This window comes from Mus musculus, chromosome 2 (assembly GCF_000001635.26).
Source record: "Mus musculus strain C57BL/6J chromosome 2, GRCm38.p6 C57BL/6J".
In the NCBI taxonomy this organism is placed as follows: domain Eukaryota; kingdom Metazoa; phylum Chordata; class Mammalia; order Rodentia; family Muridae; genus Mus; species Mus musculus.
Window position 1 is genome coordinate 66751645 of NC_000068.7, and position 23842 is coordinate 66775486.

General features: G+C 37.0%; 1 protein-coding gene across 1 annotated transcript in view; it reads right to left on the reverse strand.

Moving 5' to 3' along the window:
• Positions 1-23842, reverse strand: part of Scn7a (sodium channel, voltage-gated, type VII, alpha) — a 111485-nt gene that overhangs the window by 78219 nt on the left and 9424 nt on the right. The window contains exons 2-4 of the mRNA NM_009135.2: positions 5477-5727; positions 552-670; positions 226-315 (exon numbers count right to left, since the gene is read on the reverse strand). Of these exons, the coding sequence (NP_033161.2) occupies positions 226-315; positions 552-670; positions 5477-5713 (446 nt within the window). The 5' untranslated portion in view covers positions 5714-5727. The remainder of the gene's footprint in view (positions 1-225; positions 316-551; positions 671-5476; positions 5728-23842) is intronic.

The window sequence follows — 23842 nt, forward strand, 5'->3', positions numbered from 1 at the left end:
TTGTCCCTGAAGCTGAACAGCATAGGTGCTCTTGAACCTTCAAAGCTGTGAGTGAAACAAACCTCTTGTCTTTATAACTTTTTTAAACATTTAAAAATTTAAATAGTATCATGTTTCATTTCATAACATGTTTTTGTAATTTAATGGAATACAATAAATATTAAAATGTTAAAACCAAAATATAATTACAGACTTTATTATATATAGCAAAACTAAGTAACTTACTCTATTGCCAATATCCATTCTGGTAGATTACTCATGCACATAAGTATGCTGTCAGTGAGAACGCTGATTAAAATCAGCAGGCGAAAAAGGGTAAGCCAGGGTCAAGGAATAATGGAGAAGAAATCACATTACAAAAGACCAGTAAATTGCATCTGTAGATATAAGGGGCGAGATTCTTTTGTAAATATTGAAAATACATGTCATTCTATTTGAAGAATAAGAATTGATATTTGTTAAATATTACTACAACAGGGGTTGAATGACAGAACATCAGGACTTATTTTTAGTATGCCGATGACACAACCCATCACACTTTGAAAGGATATGGATGCACCAAAGCCTTGATAGCTGCTCTTCTGAGGGAGTTTAGAGGAGACAATGTGCAGAAGATGGAAACCGCATTGAACCTGAAGATGACTCTGCTTCTGTTTAAGACCATGAAAGTCTGTAAGGAACCACAGGAAAGACATTAACAAACAGAATGGAGAACTGAAGCAACATATTACCAATGCTCACCAGTTTGAAATTATTTCATATTTTCATTGGCTTTGACATTTGTTTTTAAAGCAAAGGGAGTAGTTTTCACTTATATTTGGACTTGCCTGATAGCTCACCACTTATTTTATTTTAATAATTAATTAATTTATTTATTTTTTGCTGGTTTGTACTTAAGAAAGTCATTATGGTGCAATCACACCTTGAACTAATGAAAAAGAAACTCTTCAGATGGTGTGTGGATTTGCATTCAAAGCATCAGAGGGCCTTTATCTCATAACTTAATGAATGTAAAAATTTTAATTTTATATCAGAAAAAAAGTCAATGAAGTGTTATAAAAGCAATGGTCAAATCTCACATCAATTGTTTATATTATTTATGAGGGAGACACTGTAGGGGAGAAAATAAGAGGATAATTTATGTAATTCTATTTTAAATAAAATATATTAAAAATAAAACAATTATTAACCAGTATCCCCAGAGCTCGTGTCTCTAGCTGAATATGTAGCAGAAGATGGCCTAGTCGGCCATCATTGGGAATAGAGACCCCTTGGTCTTGCAAACTTTATATGCCCCAATACAGGGGAACACCAGGGCCAAGAAATGGGAGTGGGTGAGTAGGGGAGCAGGGAGGTGGGAGGGTATAGGGGACTTTCGGGAAAGCATTTGAAATGTAAATAAAGAAAATATCGAATAAAAAAATAAAACAATTACAAGGTAAATCCTAAAAATTAATGTTTTTACAAAACCTAACTTATTTAATATTATTGATATGAACCTATCTAAAAATAGTAATTTATGTAATATAAACACAAGGATTGTGGATACTAAAGTACTAAGTCTTAATAAATATAGTAAGAAACATAAATATTCTAAAACAGACATTGTTCAATATATAGGTAGGTGGATGGGCTTATTTATACATATGTACATGTGGGCTTATGTACATTCATACATATGTGTGCTCATTTTTACATTTGTTCATATAAATGAACATTACTATAATGTATATGGTATATATTATATATGGTAATTGAAAGTGTATATATATATGTGTGTGTGTATATGTATATATATATATATGTGTGTGTGTGTGTGTGTGTGTGTTTACTATATATGTCCCTTCAGAGAAAGTATTAATGTAGGGGTGCATTAACATGTACTGTCTGGTAATGTAACTTGAAGAACAGTGTTTGTTCACCCTTCAGCAGGCCCTGAGTTTGATCCAGCTAACACTGAAAATCCAGTTAATTCTGAAAACTATGAGATTAAATGTCATGTGTTATAACATAAAACATAACATAACATAGCATGTTATATAATAAGATAACTATATTTTTATAAATAAAAAATATGTAATATTTTCTTCCTCTGTGACAGGGGCCTCATGTGTGCTGGGCAAACTCTCTTCCATTATTTCTCCTGAGGATCTTTATATTCTTTTTCTCTTGAAAATAGATTTCATTAAATTGTTAAGGCTGACCTTGAACTCACAGTTTAGACCACAGAGGACTTGAATCTGCAATACTTTGTTGTTTGAGAATTATAGCCCTGCCAGAAGGCCTGGCTTAAAAATTAATCTTATATGCAATAGAATAGACTATACAGTCTACCATATATTCTGATAATGATATAGGAGGTATGACTTATTGCTTCCTATGTTGACAGACGCATATGAAAAAGAAATTATAAGAATATACAACTGCCAACACTTCTCCATGCATGTCTGCTCTAACTGGAATCTACTCTGGGTCTCAATTCTCAGATAAGTGTAGTTCAATATATAACTGCTATGAGGCTTTGTTTAACTATTGTACCTATTCTCCCATCTCCACTTAAATAAAACAGGTAGAAACAAATAATATACCTGGTTGTGTAAATTCTACTTTCCATAGTAGCTTCCAAAACAATTGCAGACTCCATGTGGAGTTCAATATATGTGTGTGTCATTGTGAAGGGATGCGTACTTTCAGGTTTTCTCCTGATTTCATACATAGTCTTAATTTTATGATTATTTGTCTCTGTGCTATGTGTAAGAGAGTAAGCCAAATACAACCCAGATACTTGAACAGTGTGATGTTACTGAGAGCAGCACTGAGTGCATAAAGTCACCCAGTCAGGCTTCAAAGAGCATGAGGTCACCCTGGCAGGCTTCAGAGTTCATGAAGTCACATTTGCAGGCTTTAGAGTGCATGAAGTCACTGGCAAATTTCAACCCATGGGCCTCATAGCTGCTAGGATCCTAAATCACTCAAAATGTTGTTTTGAGATTTTTGTAGTTATTTCACATTTTATTTAATTTTTCATATAGTAAGCTTTGATTATATTCTTTGTCCTTTCTCAACTCATTCCAAGATCCTCCCCACACCCGTATCCAACCAACTTCAGGTTCCTTCATTCTTTCTCAAAGAAACCAAAACATAACAAGTTAAAGAAAAATGACAAAAAATTCCAACAGAAACAGCACACTCTCTCTCTCCCTCCACACACACACACACACACACACACACACACACACACACACACACACACACACACCACTACCACCACCACCACCAACAACAACAAAAACAACCAACCAAAAAACAAAACAAACAAACAAACAAAAAAAAACAACAACAAAAAGCAAAGCCTTATACTTTTAATAAAAACTTATACCCGTAATCCTAGAACTCAGAAGACAGAAGCAAGCAGATCTCTGAGTTCGAGGCCAGCCTGGACTGCAGAGTGAGTTCCAGGACAGCCAGGGCTACTCAGGGAATCCCTGTCTCCAAACATGCCACCCTGACAAAAGAATCAAAATCACAATTTTTTTTTTTTTTTTTGGCCAACTACTGCTGGACATGGGGCCTGTCATAAAGTATTTGTTTTGTTTCTTAAGAGCTTTGATTTTATCTTCAATGGCAGTATTCCCATGTCTAGCATGCCTGCATACCTTACTCAGTATTAAGATGGCTGCAATATTGACAGGCAATCCTAAGGTTACTGGCCATTATCAACTCAAGCACACCACAAAGTGAGTGCCAGAACAATACAAATGAGGACTGAACTTGCATTTTAACTAAAATGTCCTTAAAATATTTCAAATGACACCATGACATTATTATAGGAACAGTTATGCAATGAATGTATTTTTCTGCAGATATTTTCGTTCAGTCTCATCTCCTCATTAGATATAACATCAGTGAATATGATACATGAATATCAAGATGCTAGTAAATAAACTTTATTTCACTTTCTGTCAATGTAACTTCACTCTTTCAAGCTACAGACATTGGCATTTTTCATCAGTCATATTTTACTGTTTCTTTTCCTGACATAGACACTGAATCTCAGGGTTCCCTCTACCCTATTTCCTTCTTGTTCTTTCTCTCCTCCTTCTCTCTTTTTCTTTTATAGTGTAAATATTTTATGATTATTTAAAAATAGATAATTAGAAGACAGTAATCATCATATTTACATAAAAGCCATTTATACTAAGAACTATCAGTTTGTACACTAGGTAAATTAACTGTAATATACAAGTCCCTTCCTCCCCTCTCTTCATTTCTACCTATCTCTCTTCTCTTCCTCTTCCCATTCTCACCCCTTCTCTTCTCCCTCATCTCTTTCTCTCCTCCTCTTCTCTACCTTATATTTCTCCCTGTCTTTTATGTTCTATTTTATTTTCTGTATTGATCACTTTTCTTTTAATTAAGAAAGGTATTAGCTTGGTTTTATTCATCTGCCACATTCACCCCAAATGACCTTGTCCACTACAGTAATTCCATGATGACACCTCCACTCTCTCATGTTTGCCACAGTCAACAACATAACTGATTTTCCAGTAATAGCACAGCCCTTTCTATGCCCTCTTGTAGAATCAATCTTGGCTGTTGCCATTCCATTTGTCCTTAAACTGTTCTACCTTGGCTTTATTAAAATTCCAAGTATTCTGCAAGCTGTACCTAAAATTTTATCTCATTTCAAGTATATAGATGTCTTCACTGTGTGCATATATGAATTATTTGCATTCCCAGTGCCCATAGTGGCCAAAAGAAGGTCAAATCTTCTGGAACTAGAGTTACAAAAGGCTGTGACCTACTGTACAGGGACTGCAATCAATCTTATGACGTCCAGAAGAACAGCCAGTGCTATTAGAAACTGAGACATTTCTCCAGCCCCCAAACCATGCTTTTGAAACAAGACTCATCTATCTTCATCAATCCACATGTCTGAATTTTCTAACAGAAATCATTCTTGTACTTATTTTGTGTTTGTGATGGTAGGGTGTGCATTTGCGTGTGCGTGTGTGTGTGTGTATGTGTGTGTGTGTGTTTGTGTATACATAATTTCTAGGTCTCTAAAGTCTTCCTGGAAATGAGGGAGGTTTGAATTTGTGGATTTATATATGATTAAAAATAAATGTACTGTTTTGACTAGTAAGTTATCAAGGTATTTGAAATTTCTGTCCATATTCTAAATATTTCATGATTGTTTTAAAATTGCTAATCAGAAAATGGTAATTAGCATATTTTCACAATAGCCACTTATATTAAGGAATAGCAGTATATATACTACGGTCATTAACCATAATATATTACTCAGATATTTTATCAGGTTTAACTATCTTGAGCATGTTGACCCCCACAAAGAATAGATTATGAAAGAATGCCTTCTCTATTAATTTTCTTTAAGTCTTATCTCAATTACATTTCAAGTGGCTGAATATAAGCGAAGTAAAATATAGCTTCAATGATAACAGTTAATACTTACATTTCTCTTAACATAGTAGTATGGATCCACATCTTCCAAGGGCTCTGACACGGTTCCTCGAGGGAGGGTTCCATAGGGAATTGGAAGTCTTTTGCCAGCTTCTAGATTACGACTTGGTTTTAAACCTTCTTCTTCTTCGGGGTCTTCATTGCATTTTTTAGCAATGTGATTTTCTATAAGTTCAAGTGACTCTGTTGTAAATGGGACAAGGCCCTTCGGCTCTGGGGAAGTCAACATTTTCGGTTTTATACCTGTAAAATAGTAAATGTGTAAAATATGGCCATGTGTAAAGTCATTCTATCAATAAGTTGTCATATGTTCTTTGAACTCATGAAGAGATGAGTTCAAAGAACTCTCCCCTACAATTTCAGACTTAAGAACAATTACACCTGGGCCCCTAATCTGGGGATGAGCTACCGCTTTAGCGCCATGACAGTGAGGGAAGGGAACAACAAAACTGCCCAGGAGTGAAAATGTTTTGTCCTTGACAACATCTATAGGATGAATTGTTTCCCATAAAGACTACAATTTTAAAATTGTGTTTTGTAAAATTATTGGCAGTGGAGAAAAGGAGCCTGAAAATCTGCCATCAAAAGCTGATCCATGAATATGTCGCTTAATGAAACATCTCAGCTAGAACTCCTTATTCTCCACTGTTGAAGGCCATCTTTCACAGGTCAGGGTAAACTAAGGTGAGGTTGTATCGTTGGCAATTGATCACTCAGAAGACTTTTCTCTGTGAGAGTAAAGCTTGATTATCTTGTGTTGATAAAAAAGGGAGGTAGAAGAATCACACACACACAGACACACACACACACACACACACACACACACACACACACACACACACACACACATACACACACACACACATTCACAAATTGGGTGAATGGAGCAAAGCTCCAACCACTTTACATACATCCACATATGTACTTATGGATGGAATGGTGTAAAGTTCCAATGAGAAAACTTTAACAACCCTATTTTTTTCTCCCACAGCTTATTTAGTCCACCAAGATCTTTCAGGAAGAGCAAAAATTATAATATGATTACATTTTATTTTGCTTTTAGCAAATTATCATGAAAAAGCAGTATGTTCACTAATACCTTTGCATGGAAGACATTTTACTATTGCAGGTGAAGAAAACAAATTATTCCCAAGAACCCACATCTGTAACTAAGCAATTTGTTATAGAGTAGCAAAGTATAAGCAAGCAAGGTAACCTTATAAGCCAATTTCTCTTTACACACAGGTAGCAATTTGCAGTTGTAAAGACAGAATCAGGGACTTGCAGGCAAATAGACAGAACTAGAAAATATCATCCTGAATGGGGTAACCCAGACCCCAAAGAATATACATGGTATGGACTCACTGAGAAGTGAATATTAGCCAAAATATTCAGAATGTCCATGATACAACTCACATGAAGCATAACAAGAAGAAAGGCCCAAGTGTGGATGCTTTAATTTCACTTAGAAGGTGAAACAAAATAATCACAGAAGGCAAGATTAAGTATGGGGAGGGGAGACAAGAGAGAAGCCCAGAGGGCCAGGAGAATGAGTAGAAATATGTAGCAGTGTGGGGTGGGGAACAGATGTAAATCACTAGAAAGTCCTAGATACCAGGAGTTTGGATGTGGGAGGCTCCCAGGCCCCAAAGGGGATGGCATTAGCCAAAATGCCCAACAGTGAGGAAATGGAACCTGAAGAGACCACCTTCAGTAGATAGACATGGCCCCTATCTCAAACTTTTTGACCCAAAATTGTTCCTGTCTAAAGGAAATGCATGGACAAAACTGGAGCAGACACCCATTCAGCGACTGCCCTAAATTGGGATCCATCCCATGAGAAGACACCAAATGCCAAAAGTATTGCTGATGTCAATATGTGTTTGCAGGCATGGCTGTCCTCTGAGAGGCTCTACCAGCAGCTGACTGAAACAGATACAGATACTTACAGTCAACCATTGGACTGAGCCTGGAGACCCCCATGGAAGAGTTAGGTAAAGGACTAAAGGAGCTGTAGGGGATTGCAACTCCATAGGAAGAACAACAGTATCAACTAACTGGACCTCTCAGAGCTCCCAGGGACTAAACTACCAACCAAAACATATACATGGGTTGGTCAGAGGCCCTGCTACATATGTACCAGAGGATTGCCTTGTCTGGCCACAGTGAGAAGGGATGCTCTTGGTCCTGTGGAAGCTTGATGCTCCAGAGAAATGGGATGTTAGAGGGGTGAGGTAGGACTGGATGGGTTGGGGGTACACCCTCTTAGAGGTGAAGGGGAAGAGGGACTTGGAAGGGGGGGCTACATTTGAAATGTAAATAAATAAAATAATTGATAAAAAAGACAGAATCATTTATCTTAGTATTTATCTTAAACAGTAATCTTATAAGAACCTTAAGAGAATCACAAATCTTAAACTTTTATATAAAGAATAATCAGTAACTTCTACTTTAAAATTTCAGGGTGCACAGCTACTCATTATTTTTTTTATTAAATCATATCAGGAAACCAAGGGCAAAAATGGGTACAAGAAACCGTGATCACCAGTCCAGCTTCAGTAGAAATGGTCACATCAACCTGTGCTGTTCGGGCCGCCATTGTTATTGTTCCTTGGCCTTAAAATTTCTTTAACTCAACTATTTAAAGTGCGCCTTTCTGAACTTCAAACTGTTTTCTAACATCTCCTACATCAGAGCCTCTAGCAAAATATCTTAACCTAACTTCACTGTCTACAGCTTCAATTTTTTTTCTAAGGGTCATTGCTAACAAGCTACAAGTTCTTTCCGAGGATGGTGGATGAAACATTCATCTGCCCTTGCAGTAGTGCTTGAAAAAGATCAATTATTAATATTCTAAGTGCCAATGACACTGGAAGCCCTACAAGGGGCTGGAATCCCTATTAAAGTTTTCACATCCCTCATAGTTTATGAGGGATGTGATGCCAGGGTAGCAAGCAGAACAAGATTCTACAACAGCATGAAATCCTCAGGACACAGAGTCAGTTTAGTTTTGCTTGTGTGTTATGTTTTATGGTGGATCAATGGGGATTGGATAAATAATTACTGAATTAATTACTGGAGAAGACTAATTTTCTCTCTCTCAGTAGTAGCAAATTGCTTGAAGCTTTTCATCTATGGGCTGGACGACATAAAAATATCCCCTACCTCCACTAGGATATTAACTGGTGCTGGAATTGTTCAAATCTTGCTCTGGCAGCCAGGTTGAAATTTTGTGGCCATATTTCACTGCCATATCTAGAAAACACAATCTCAAGGCAGACATCCCGGTCATCCAGTTTTACAGTCTTGCAGGCCACTCATCCACAATGTTCCCTGAGCCTCACATGTAGGATTTCTGTTGCAGATTGCTCACCTCAGGGTGGACACTCTCAATTCAGTTATCCTCCAGAGTGACTAGTTGTGACTTTCTGTAATGGCTCATGTTGCAAAAATAAGTTCTTCAAAGTGAAGACTATCTACACTTCTCTGTGCGCATGAAAATAGACATTTGTAATGCAGCTAGGAATTATGAGTTTATGGGAGTGATAGTAGTAGGCTCTCATCTAATATCCAGGGTCACAATAGCAATGGGTTATTGGCTATGAATCCAGTACTAGGTGTGGATAACACCCTGTTAAAGAGCCTTTAGGTCCAAGTAGACAGTTGTTGGTTACTGCTAAGGTGTAAGTGTCACTATTGTTTAGGGATATCCTGGCGTGTGGTTCACCAGCATCACTCCTGTGCATGATTATTGGCCTCAATCCCTTACCATTTTGCATGGCACTTTCCACTTATATCAAAGCTTGTCCTTAGGGAGAGAACTTCAGGTTAGATCCAGCTTGAATCCCTTGCCTTCTATGTCTGAAATGCATCATGCCTTCTGCAACAGAGACTTACTTTCACTTTGGAAGGCATCCATGTGGAGCAGCAATTACTTATAAGGTTTGATGAGTCTCTTGGGTTTTCCTAACCAACAACTTGAAAGGATTCTTATGTCCAGTATTGAGGTTTTTGTTAGGTTATGTCTGTCTGTCTGTCTGTCTATGTATCTATTTATCTATGTGCCTATCTACATATGTATGTATGTATGTATGTATGTATGTATGTATGTATGTTTGTATCTATCTATCTATCTATCTATCTATCTATCTATCTATCTATCTATCTATACATATGTATACATACATATATGTTTATATGTGTGTATGTGTGTGTTTATAAGTTTAGAGAATGACTCCATGAATCAATCACCCTTAGTGCTATTTATTTTCCTTACCTCTCCAGCTGTATTGTCCTTTCCACCTGCAATTAAAGCCACCCTCACCCTTTCTTTCAGTTTTTCTCATTTTTCATATTTTCATATTTCTCATTTTTCATATCTCATGTGCTTTGACATTTCTGTCTCCATTCTGCCCCCACCATGGTCCCCTTTCTTACTTTCCTGTTTTCTGTTGCTATTCCAGGTAAAATATGTATTTCTGAAGGTTTGGAGCGAGAACCCAACCAAGAAGAGAAAGAGCACGTGGCAGCTTTTATTTTTCTGCCTGGGTGATATCACTCAATTCATTTTCTAGTTCCATGCATTCACCAGAAGGTTTTCTTTTTATAACAACCAAATAGTGTTCCATTGTATTTGTAGCACATTTCTCGTTACCCATCCATCATCTCAAGGACATCTCGGTAGTTCCCCTTTTCAGGATATTGTACACATAACTTTTCAGTATATGCTTGTAGTCTATACTTCATCATCTGCATATGGTTATGCAGAACTCTCACTCTATGTGAATGTTATAAAATTAAAAACTGTTCACCACAACATTTTTTCCAAAAATTGTTGTTCAATATATACTTAAAACTGACCAATACTCATTGAAAGATTGCTAAGATTTTTCTACATGTACAAAGTGTGCATACACAGATTCATGCTCTACACGTAGAAACACTTCATATATTAAACTTTACTCTGAAATGTTACAGTGTTTTGAATGAGTGTGATTTGTGTTACAGGAAAAGTTTTCTTTTCATATTTTCATTATACAATGTTTAATGAGTTTTATAAAATTATACTCTACAGAGGCATCTCTGTACTAACTGCTTTACTAATGACTGACGCTTATAAAAATTCATTAATTCATTATTTCATTCATTACTGTACCATGATGTAATACAGTGTGACACCCAAATGAATTACTGAATTACCTTTTTGTGCTTTCGGTTTCCATTTATTTCCTTCCACGGTTAAATGTTATCTGATGCTGTCCTGATATTTCCTAACCACCCTCTTTTATTTATAAAGTGAAAAAAAAAAAAGGAATTTGAAGGGTGAATCTCTATAGTTAGTTAAGTTCTTTACACTAAATGAATGAACCAGTCAAAAAATACAGAAGACTTTTTCACATCCACACACACTGCTAATGTTTAGATTTTAACATAAGCCTTGCATACGTAACAATAAAATAAAATATGAAATGAAATAAAATTATAACACAGCACAACATAAAAAACATACATGCTAGAAAAATACTGTAATATGATATGTTTGTAAGGTTTTACCCCGGCCCACTCTAACCAATGATGATGACCCACTCAACCCTTTATTACCGTTTGTGAATTTTAGACTGAAAAACAATTTAGGTTGTGGTGGAAAATGGCCTTGAGGCAATAAATAAAACAAATAAAACCACAAAGCTTAAAATTGGGTATATGTACTTTCAAGCCTGAAATTGTTCCTATTGTTTACAGAGATCTCAGACAAGTTTATTACATATTTTAACTTGATTTTTCAGTCACATAACTGAGATTTCTCCTAGAACTAGAGATAACATTATAAATATTGGCAAAAGATCCAGCACAATAATAGGCACATAATGGACAAGGAATTAATTATAATTTTTGAGATTTAAATTTTAGTTTTAAGAATATGGGTGCTTTTTCTGGATTTATGTCTGTGCACCATGTGCATGCAGTGCCTGTTGAGTCCAGAAGAGGGCACTAGATCACCTCAGAACTGGAGTTTTAGATGGCTATTATCCATCATATGGGTTCTGGGAATTAAATATGGGTCCTCTAGTGAGGTTGACAACTGAATCATCTCTCCAGACCCTTACAGCAAATTTTTGTGATAAATTTGGTATGTGTATCAAAGGTAATAAAATTATAAGTATAATAGTCCATATAGGACTCAGATACCTGTACCAGAAATACCCCTCTATACAATATAACAGGAAAGAGATATGCTTTGTAACACAGGAAACTGCCAAACTGTTCTATTTAGTAGAAATTTAAATATAAGTCAATACCAGTTTCTTTTGCCAAGAAAGAAAACATAAAGTTAGCCTGTGTTGACAGAAGACTGAGAAGGAATCCACTTCTATTTGGAGTGAATAAACTGGTGAAAACCTAATGAAATTTTTTAATTAAAATAAAATGAACCTATGGAGAGTCTGGTTAAAAAAGTGGAGGTGTCATCTAGTAACACAGAAAAGGAACAGTGTAAAACTTGTTGCTTCCAAGGATCTGAAAAACTTTTTGTGGAAACTAGATACCTGTCTTATCATATAGGAAGAAATAAAATCAATGAGCCAGTTGCAGAGCAGACTTGCTTTTAGGATAAAGTGTTTTCTAATATTGAAAGAATTGATGTGGGCACCAGGCCGCACCTTAAGTAGCTATAGGAGGCATAAAATTACTGGTTGTTGGGTGAGACATTTGCAATGTACACAAATATTGATTGGTAATGTCAATATCATGTAATCTTAGAACAGTCAAATGTTAAGATATTTTTATTAAAGTTTTGTACAGCAACACATGATACAAAGGTCAGCTCAGACTGAATAAAGACCACCTAGACTTATGGCACCATCACCCCCAGCCCAAAATAACTTATAATGCCATTAGGGACACTCAGATGGCTTGGCAACCAGTGCTAAGCTCACATATATCAAAATTATATTTATTAGCACTGTTATATTTATAATTCTTAAATTATTAAATATAATTTAGTAAATTATATTTATTAGCACTAGACATGGAGGAGGAGAAGTTTCAAGCTCTTTGTTAGACGCTGTCATTAATGGAAATAGTCTAGACGCACTTCATTGAAGACTCAAGATTCAATTTGGCAGTCGGGTTATGTTTTGCTTGTTTGTTTCCTGGTTTGTTTGTTTTTATTGTACAGTCCCAATATAATCCCCCTTTTGGGTTATTCAGTAAAATAATCCAATGATTCCCTCTTTTATTAGCTAATATGTATGAAACTTCAGTAAAAGTCTCAGTGTCTTTCCACATATGTCAAATTACAAATCCTTCATACATATGCAATATAAAATACTCTAATATTAAATCAGATAATGCAGAAACCCTGAGCCATACTGCAGTCTTTATTGAGACTCACTCTTTCCCTCATTGCAACAACTTATTTCAGGCGGCTCTTTCAGGAGTTACTCTGACCCTGAAAGAAACTTTACCCAGTTGTTGAGTCGAAGAATGAATGAACAACAGGCATTTGTCTTCTATGCACCGAAAAGCAAAGCAAACATTTATCAAGCGAACTGGCAGGCCTCTGACTTTTAGAGTGCAGACTGAATTATTAATCATTAAAACATAATTCAGTAAAAGCATTTCTGTGGGGACTTTATATAACATGGTCCAGGCACTATGCTTTCTGTAGAGCCATCTTAATACAGCATCAGTGTCTAAGGAAATAAAGATTAATAGTTAATCTGCCCATTAGATAGCCTTTCTAAAAAATTGAATAGCTAGAGTAAGATTTTGGCAATAATATTATCACAATTGCACTCTTGACAAGTTGCAGTTGTATAACTTCGGTAAAATGGAATCCATTTCTCTTGAATAATCAGAAAAGCTATAGAGTATAATCTTACAGAAAAAGTTAGTGAATTTAAAAATTAATATGGATAAATTTATCAAAATAATGTGGTAACTGTAACTATGAACACTCTTACTGAATTATTGCCATTCCTAAGATAAATTTGTCAAGTTCTCTTATTTTCTTTCATATTGTCCCTGTATCATTTTACAAAATAGGAGGTGTTTCTCAGTCTCTCCCATCACTGTCTATCATGGTACAGCTGGGCAGTTTATGGAGAACAAGGATAACCCAATTGTGCTTAGATCTCAGTTTGGAAGCACTTAAAATAAATCCTCCAAATGAGCTAAAAATAGTTTAAGCAAATGTAAACTACTGATATACCAGTATAGCTACTTCAGAAATGTTCAAAACAGAGATAACATTGAATCACTTTACAGTTGACAAGCTAATGGCAAGTGGATACGTCTAGGAAAAGATAAACAGGAAAAGTAGACATTAGTTTGGAGAGGACAAGAGATTGCTATCATGCAATCCACTCTCTGGATTTAGGGAATGTGTAATTCTATAAATCATGGTAGGAGACTCCCTGGACAACAACTGAAAAGAAAGAGCTAGATAGTTGGGAGAACGACTTACTTGGTTTCTGCTGGATTTAAGTAACTGTATGCTTTGGGATGTCAAGCAAGTGGTATCCGTTCAAGGTTTGGAACACGGATCCAAAGACACCAAGCAGGAGGGATCATGGGTAAGCCATTTCTGAAGGCAGCAGAGATTTTATGGCAACATTCAGCAGTTTAGGAGGCAGGAGCAGAGCCTGTCACAGTGTCCGTCACTGCGTGCTTGACCTCCTGAAGTTGAAGAACTATGACTGTTCACTGGAATGCTTTTTGTTTTTGTTTTTGTTTTTGTTTTATTCTAATTGATACTGACTGTGGACTTAGCTAGGACTTATTCTCCTTACTGATGTAAATACGAGTATTTAAAAGTTACTTTAATCTATCATGTAATTTTCTATTCCCCAGTGCTACCCTTGGCATGATCATTAAGCATAGTTTGAACCATTGGCAGGATGTAGATATGTGGAAATTTAATTTTAACAAAAGAATGGTTATGGAAAATTATTTTTGTCCTCCAGTGTTTTTGCATACAGGGGTCACCCTCCCCATCAGTCATCTCATATCCCTTTCACTCCTCCACTAGCCATGGTTGCAGTTTTTCTTGCCATTCACAATTTTCATTAAGATTTAGGACGGTGAGATACAGGGCACATGTGAGATACAGGCCACATGGCCCTAGCTCTACTGTTTTTGTACAACACTGATGTTTGAGTATTTGCTATATATTTTTTATGCCTACGGGGGGTTTCTGTGTAGTTTTAAGAGCTCTTTTTGTCCCTTTCATGTTTGGAGAAGCACTTATAGCAAGATGTGGAACCAAGAAGTTCCCATTTACCTGGTTCATGCAGATTTATAACCAAATCCATTACTAGATGGCTTAATCATTCAAATGGAAAAATATGGTATAAATTTAAAACCTGAAAAGGATTCTCAATGCAAGCATGCATTCATTTATTTATAATAATTTAAAATAGAGAGGCTAGAAAAATGTCTCAGTGTATGATGTGCTTGTAGTTCAGATCGCCAAAGGAATGGCGGTTCCTCTATAACCTTGGTTCTGGGAAAGCAGAGACAGGGAGTTCCAAGCTCAAATGGCTAACTGAACAAGCTAGATATATAAACTCTAGATTCAGTGGGAGTCTGCCTTGGTAAAGAAAGTGGCAAACAATCTAGGAATACACCAATGTCAATCTCGGGCACACACACACATGCATATGACACATACACATGTGTATTCACACATATGGAAACACATGAACACATGTGCACACGTATATTCCATGTGATATGTAAATAAACATAATAGAAATTCTAGTTTAATGGACCATTGACTAATATGCAGGGAAACATAATAGGAAACACTTGGTAGCAAAAGTCACTACAACATTTCTAGGTAGCATTCTGGGTTGGAGTGTCTCAGATACATCCTCCAAAACCATACAGATAGGATTTAAATAGAATTCTTATACATTATTAATGCTTCCTAAACCACAGTAGTAATTTTAGAAATTTTAAAAATAAAAATAGGTAGTAATTAGATGATAATATCCTCTTTAATATCCTTTAAATGTTAAATGCTAATAGTTGACTTCTAGGTCCAGGTAGAAGCAATGACAAAACTTTGTAAGATATATAAGATTTGGAAGATGATTATTAACTATTTAGAAAGGTATTATAGAACACTGGAAATTCTAATTCCAATATTAGGAAAGAGATAATAATTTTTGAATTTGAGATACATATAAAAATTGAAAATTCAGTGAGAAATTATAAATATAGACTTGAGTGTTGATAAAGATGAGCAAATTCTATTGGGTACAGGTGTTGTAAATACAAATCTGCATATATTTGTTTGGCATGCATGCATATACAATATATGATGATACAAATCACTGAAACCAAGTTCAAATACAAGATCATGTATATTGGAAAACCAGCTGAATCTCTTTTCCTTATTTTTAAAACATGTAGGTTTGTGCTCCTGTATGCCTGAATACTATGTGTGTGCATTTTATGTGCATGGCATATTCATGAGTGTTCAAGTATGTGGGTGGGTACTCACACTTGTGTGGGTATATATGGAGACAAGAAGGTAATATTAGGGAGTCTTTCCTCAATAGCTTTTTTTAACCTTCATTTTTAAAGACAAGAAAGTCCTTATTTCAGCTACACTGAGTGGCCAGGGACCCCTAAATCTCCATGTAGTCCACTCTTAAGTTCTGGGATCATGAGTGTGCACACAACCTGGCTTTTACTTAGGTTCTTGTCCTTGTTCTTGGTTAGCAAGCATAGTACCTTAAATACCATCTTCCCATTTCTGAAATTTGTTATAAAATGATTTAAAATACAATCCACAGAAACAATACTTTTAGAAAACAACTGTAATTTAAAAATGAATCAAGAAGAAAAAATTAGTCTTGATGTTTAGGTAATATAAATTAAATAATAGCCAAATCTTGAAAACAATTAAGGAATGACAACATGTGTATTAGAAGATAAAAGCAAGAGTAATTACTGAATTCTTCTTAGAGAAGTGGAAGCCAAGACAAAGGATAACAATGCTATTAATGTATACAAGGAAAAGCAATTGTAAACTTCCAGTTCTATATTCAGTAAAGATCTTCCTAAACAAAGAACACACGACAAAGGTGATTTCATATCTTCACGTAAATATTTAGACATTTAAGAGTAATAAATGAGGTTAAAAAAGAGATGTGGTACATGAATATAAAAATGAAAAAAAAAAAAACTGGCTAAATTACCAAAACCTGGAAACAATCTATCAAAACAGATTAAGATAAAAATACTTGTGGTATATTTATAGAATAAAATTTACGTATAAAATGCATTGTAGTGGTGCAAATGGTGATCTACCAGTAGACATAATTTGCCCAAAACTTACCCTGATTAACAGACACAACAAGGATTATACACTGAGTAACTCAGCTTCTAAGAAAAGGTTAGGCACATCGCAGTGTGTCAGTGTTCATCAGGGAGAGCCAGGATTGGTGGAAATGGGCAAAATCTCTTAGGAACTTTGAACACACAGGTAAATATACCTATCAAAGTGACACTCAGAATCTTAGTATTTGTGAATTTTACCTTTGGGAAGCCATAAAAACTGTGATTCCCATTTAGTTATTACACTTTATTGGTAATAAAGAATTCTTAGGAGTCAGATACAAGGTGTTTTGAAAGACATGCAATAACCCTATAGGTGGAACAACAATATGAACTAACCAGTACCCCCAGATCTTGTGTCTCTAGCTGCATATGTAGCAGAAGATGGCCTAGTCAGCCATCACTGGGAAGAGAGGCCCCTTGGTCTTGCAAACTTTATATGCCCCAGTACAGGGGAACACCAGGATCAAGAAGTGGGAGTGGGTGGGTAGGGGAGCAGGGAGGGGGGAGGGTATAGGGGACTTTCGGGAAAGCATTTGAAATGTAAATGAAGAAAATACCAAATAAAAATTGGAAAAAAAGAATTAAAACTTGGTTTTTAAAAATGTGTAGATGGATAAGCACATGAAGAAATTGGCATTATATGCACAGTTACTGATGATGCACTGATCAGAGACTCTTGATATGTTCAAATAGTTATTCAACATGTGTGGAAGGTTCAGTCATAGAGTTAGGTTCATGTCTAGGCCCTATTTAAAAAAAATTAGTTAGATAGTTAGACTAAGCTAACGAATTACTTTTTATGTATATGGGTGTATTACCTGAATATATATCTATGTACCAAAGGTGTGAAGTACCCTCAGTGGACAGAAGAGTATACTGGCTCTCCTAGGACTAGAGTTACAGCTGGTTGTGTACTGGAAATCAAACTTTGGTTCTCTAGAAGAAGATTCAGTGCTCTTAAACATGGAGCTATCTCTCCAGTGCTGAGTTACTATTTTTTCAATACTGCTCATTCATTGCAAACGGTTCTGCAATTTATACACCATACTTTTCTTCATCTTTGAGCTTATACAAGGTAATTCACCTCTTGATACCTTGATTTTCTCATCTACAATGTGGAAATCACGAAAATAAGAGCAATGCTACAACTGATAAGAAATGCAAGGCATATTCTTGTTCTTCCTACGGGGCTGCAAACCCCTTCAGCTCCTTGGGTCCTTTCTCTAGCGCTTTTATTAAGGACACTGTGTTCAGTCCAATGGATGGCTGTGAGCATCCACTTCTGTATTTGTCAGGCACTGGCAGATCCTCTCAGGAGACAGCTATATCAGGCTCCTGTCAGCAAGCTCTTGTTGGCATCCATAATACTGTCCGTTTTAGTGGTTGTATATGGGATGGATCCCCAGGTGGGGCAGTCTCTGGAAGGTCATTCCTTCAGTTTCTGCTCCATACTTTGTCTCTGTAACTCCTTCCATGGGTATTTTGCTCCCCCTTCTAGGAAGGGTCGAAGTATCCACACTTTGATCTTCCTTCTTCTTGATTTTCATGTGTTTTGCAAATTGCATCTTGGGTATTCCGAGCTTCTGGGCTAATCAGTGAGTGCATATCATGTGTGTTCTTTTGTGATTGGGTTACTTCACTCAGGATGATATACTCCAGATCCATACATTTGCCTAAGAATTTCATGAATTCATTGTTTTTAATATCTGAGTAGTACTCTATTGTGTAAATGTATCACATTTTCTTTATCCATTCCTCTGTTGAGGGACAACTGGGTTCTTTCCAGTTTCTGGCAAATATAAATAAGGCTGCTATGAACATACTAACCAGTACCCTTGATCTAGCGAAGGTTCTATGTCCCAGTATAGGGGAATGCCAGGATAGGTTGGTGAGCAGGGGGAGGTCGAGGGGACGGGTTTCAGAGGGGAAACCAGGAAACCAGGAAAGGGAATAACATTTGAAATGTAAATAAAGAAAACATCCCCCAAAAAAAAAGAAAAAAGAAAGAAAGAAAAGAAAAGAGAGAAGAGGAGAGGAGAGGAGAGGAGAGGAGAGGAGAGGAGAGGAGAGGAGAGGAGAGGAGAGGAGAGAAGAGAAGAGAAGAGAAGAGAAGAGAAGAGAAGAGAAGAGAAGAGAAGAGAAGAGAAGAGAAGAGAAGAGAAGAGAAGAGAAGAGAAGAGAAGAGAAAAGAGAAGGCATTCCCTGGATGGCCTTTCCTTCAGTCTCTGCTCCACACTTATGCTCACCATATTTACTCCTGTCAGTATTTTGTTCCCCTTTCTGAGAAGGACCGAAACACCCTGGAGATTCATCCCATATGCAGTCACCAAACCCAGACACTATTTTGTATACCAAGAAATGCTTGTTGAAAGGAGCTGTTTCCTGAGAGGCCCTGCCAGAGCCTTACAAATACAGAGGCAGATGCTGGCAGCCAACCATTTGACTGAGTATGGGGTTCCTAATGGAGGAGTTAGAGAAAGAACTGAAGGAGTTGAAGGGATTTGCAACCCTATAGAAAAAACAACAATATCAACCAACCAGACATCCCATAGCTCCCAGGGACTAAGCCAACAACCAAGGACTCCAGCTGCATATATAGCAGAGGATGGCCTTGTCAGACATCAATGGGAGAAGAGGTTCTTGGTCCTATAAAGGCTTGATAGATGCACCAGTGTAGGTGAATCGAAGAGGGCAGGAAGGTGGGTGGGTGGGTGGAGGACCACCCTCACAGAAGCAGGGGGAGGGGGTATGAGATAGGGGGTTTCCGGGGGGGAACCAGGAAAGGGGATGACATTTGAAATATAAATAAAGAAAATATTCAAGAAAGAGAGAGAGAGAGAGAGAGAGAGAGAGAGAGAGAGAGAGAGAGAGAGAGAGAGAGAAAGAAATGCAAGACATTTAGAACAATGTCTGCCAGGTATTCTAAAGTGTCCTTGTGTTACCCTTTATTACAATTTTAAATCTTTTAACATACTGTTTTTACACCTACTTGTTGTTTTCAATTAATCAATTACCTAATATATTGGAATTTATAAAGACAATGTTCAGACGATAGTATAACTCCTTACTGGTAACCAATATAATAGTAAAATATATTACAGTAGTCGACTGCAATACAGTGACTTTCTTGAAGAGTTTCCAAGATTCAGCTAACTTTTTTTTCCTACTTTATGTCTATTTCTTTTCTGATTGGACTTCCAGCTTGTTACTATTTTCAAATTGTTTGCTTCTGTTTCCTCTTCTAACATTTGTCTATAACTCATTACAATTGAACATGATAATGGAAATGACAGGCTATAAAAAGCAGCCTATGACAGCTAATGGAAGAGTCAACAGGGCTATAAATATTTTGACTCTTTAGATTGCCTTCCCTCCTCTGTCTCACCACACCCAAATGCACTATTATGTTCTTGGTCCTGGCTAAGCTTGCAGGCTTGAGATTGATGGGAGATGAGCCTTGTCAATGAGCCATCGCACACAACTCTCCAGTTTTCAAGTTCCTAGTCAGATTTAGAAAGGATAGATGATTTTGCATGAATAACCTAAGTTTGTCACAGTCATTCCTTAGTGACTGTGAATTTCAAGAGAACAAATACTTTTATGTGGAGATACAAAAACGATTAAGCTGCTCAGACTTATGTCTAACAGAAAATGTTCATGTCCATCTGTAGGGAACTCTGGCTTCCAAAGTTGCCTGCTATTTCTTCCACGACTGCACACTTTGTTGGCGCTCTTATGTTCATGTGTTTCCACCTCCTTAATTCAACTTTAACTTTCTTTGTTACAGCTCTTCTATTTGTTCATGAGGGCAAATAGTGTTTTGCTTTATTTTGTTCTAAAGTAAGCCACTGCTGATTTACTTCTGGTTTTTATTTTGGGGGTTTTTCTCACAGTTCAGCAAATTTTGGCTAGTGCTCCCAACTTAACTTCCTAGAGAAAAATTAACCTCATCACAAAGAGACTAAGTGTGGTTCACATTTGCTGGCTTTGTATTTCCAGATTTCTTAAATTTGTTATTCTTTATTTCTTTTGCCTTACCATACTCTAGCTCTTTGGAACACATTATTGAAATTGGATCTTAAAGAGAACATTTGAAAAGGAAGGAAGGTCTCAACAATACAGTCTTGGTCACTTTAAAGACAAAATGTGTTTTGCACAAGTTCTCAGGAAGTTGCCTAAGTTGGCTCTGATCTTGCAGTATTTCGATTTTAGGTTCCACAGGGTTGCAACCACGCATGTTTGACAACAAGTTCACTCATTATCTTGTATTATTATACTGTAACTTTTTTTTAACTTTAAATAAACTAAAGTGAATTTAAACTTTACAACAGACTGTCCATCCATTTAATAGTCCTAAGTAACACTAAAATTAACCATAGTGTCATGTCTTTTTTACATATTTGTTTTAAATTATGCCCAATATTTGTACGTACTTGAGAAATGCAATATGGTGTTTTGATTTGCATATACTAGGTACTTTGCTTTAGCTCTTCATTTGTGGAACATACAATCATAATATGCTAAACATGGTATCACACATCAGTGTTTCAAATATAGAATAAAGTCCCTATATTAAGGAGAGAGGGCTACAGACTCTTAAGCAAACTACAACCAACTTTTACCTTGTTCATCCTTGAAAATGATTAAGATTTTGAGAAGAATAGACCAAAATTATCTCAAATACTGGAGGATCTGGATTGTATAGGTTGTAAAACTGGAAAAGTAGACTGTACCCTTGAACAATAAATAAGTCAATGCATTTCTGATGTGCACAGTAACATGGTCAGTGGACAGCACTACCTTAAAGCTATACCTAATCAAAGAGCAGAAAGCAAATCCAAAACCTTCATGATTGCAAACTTGCAAGAGCTATAGTTTACCTGTCAGTGGAGAGCTGGAATCTGAAGAGAGTACCTCTAGTAAGTAGACAGGGTCCCCAGTAGAGAGATGGGGTCCTTAACCTACCTTCAAAAGTTTTGGTCCAGATTTGTTCCTGTCTAAAAGAAATGCAGGAACAAGAATGGAGCAGAAAGGGAAAGAAAGGCCACCCAGTGACTGGCCCAACTTGGAATCCAGCCCATGCTTAGGCAACAAACCCTGACATTATTACTGATGCTATGTTGTACTTGCAGACTGGAGTCTAGCATGGCTGTCCTCTGAAAGACTCTACCAGCGCTGACTGAGACTGATACTCACAGCCAAACACTGGACTGAGTTTGGGGATCCCTATGGAAGAGTTAGGGGAAGAATTGAAGGAAATGAAGAAGATATGAACCCCATAGGAAGACCAACAATGTCAACTAACCCATATTCCTGGGAGCTCCCAGAGACTTAGCCACCAATCAAAGAGCATGCACAGGCTGGTCTGAGAGTCCCTGCACATATATAGCAGATGACTACCTTGTCTGGCCTCAGTGGGAGAGGATGTGCCTAATCCTGGAAAGATTTGATACCCTAGATAAGGAGAATGGATGATCTGACTGATGCCTATAGACAAAAGAGACTCAGGAATGAGAACTATCTCTAGAGTGTGGAGAAGCTCTCACAGCCAGCTGAGCTCCTGTATCTTTCTGGTGTCTTTATTCTGACTTCCTTGCCCCCTCACTGTTGCTTAGCTTCTCAACAGGTGAAGGAAGCATGTAGATTCTAATCTGGTTTTCTGAATTAATGACCAGACAGAGGAGTTTAAAACTGTTTTCCAAGCGTCCAACCCTAAGCATCTAACATCTTCTCTGCCTAGGTTAGCTTGACATGGACCCAAAACCTTCAACAATGTGCTAGACTCTGGGCAGGTGATTCAATGTAATGGTGTCTGATTTGCATTTCAGAAGCCTGTAGTCTCTGAGAGAACAAACAGTAAGTAAGGTTTAGTAGCTGATTTGAGTACTGTTGAGTGACACGATCATATTGGTATTGCTGAAGAGAATCATATATACAGTTCTTGGCTGTATATCAGCATTCTTCCTGGACCTACCTATCAAAAATGAAGAATCAGTGGTCGAAGTCAGACAACTTTAGAGTATCTGGGTTGCAACTTCATGAAGTGAATCTGACACAGACAGAAAGCTACTAGGCTCTCCTCAAACATCTTCACACAACTCTATAGCATGCACACCACTGACTTTCATTTTTCTTCTGTTTTAGTCTTAATAGACATTATTGAATTAGATGGATCAAGCATAAAGTAGTATCAGTGGGGAAAAAATAGCTGCTTAGGAACCTCCGCTCCTCCAGAAGATTCACATTATTTGCTTCTCTTTGGGCATCCACTTCCCCTCAGCTGAACAGTTTTGTTCATCATTTTCTGAGTACATGATGATAGACTTATCAGGGTGGTATGCAGGTAACAGAGGACCTCAGACACCTGGACACCAAAGCCTTGGAGTTTGAGATTAAACTCATGGGGACCTCCCTTGCATCCTCTCCTGTGTCTAGTTGCTGCCTAGTTGCTAACTACTTTCCCATTTTTCTTCGATTTTTTTTCTTTTCTTCCTAGGGTGCCCTATCCTATCTTCAAATTGTACAGACACAAGTCCTCAGTATTTGGATTCAGTTTGAGGGCACATCAGTTGCGGAAGAAAGCTATCAACATTTTCTTTAATTCTCCAAAGAATTCCAACATAGATAATGAATTACATGGCCATCTAACTACTTAGCCCATGCCAGGCTCCACTGAACACAGCTCACTAGGTTAGGCCAGCTTTAGTAAGATTCTCTGCCCACAACTGATCTTCCATCTTAGAAATAATGGAGGACATGAAAAAAAAATGGAAAGTTATGGTCTTTTTTTTCTTATCCCTATTCCCAATACCCCATCTGTACTGGCTAGTTTTGTGTTAATTTGACAGCTGGAGTTATCACAGAGAAAGGAGCTTCAGTTGAGGAAATGCCTCCATGAGATCCAACTGTAAGGCATTTTCTCAATTAGTGATCAAGGGGGAAAGGTCCCTGGTGGGTGGGACCATCTCTGAGCTGGTAATCTTGGTTCTATAAGAGAGTAGGCTGA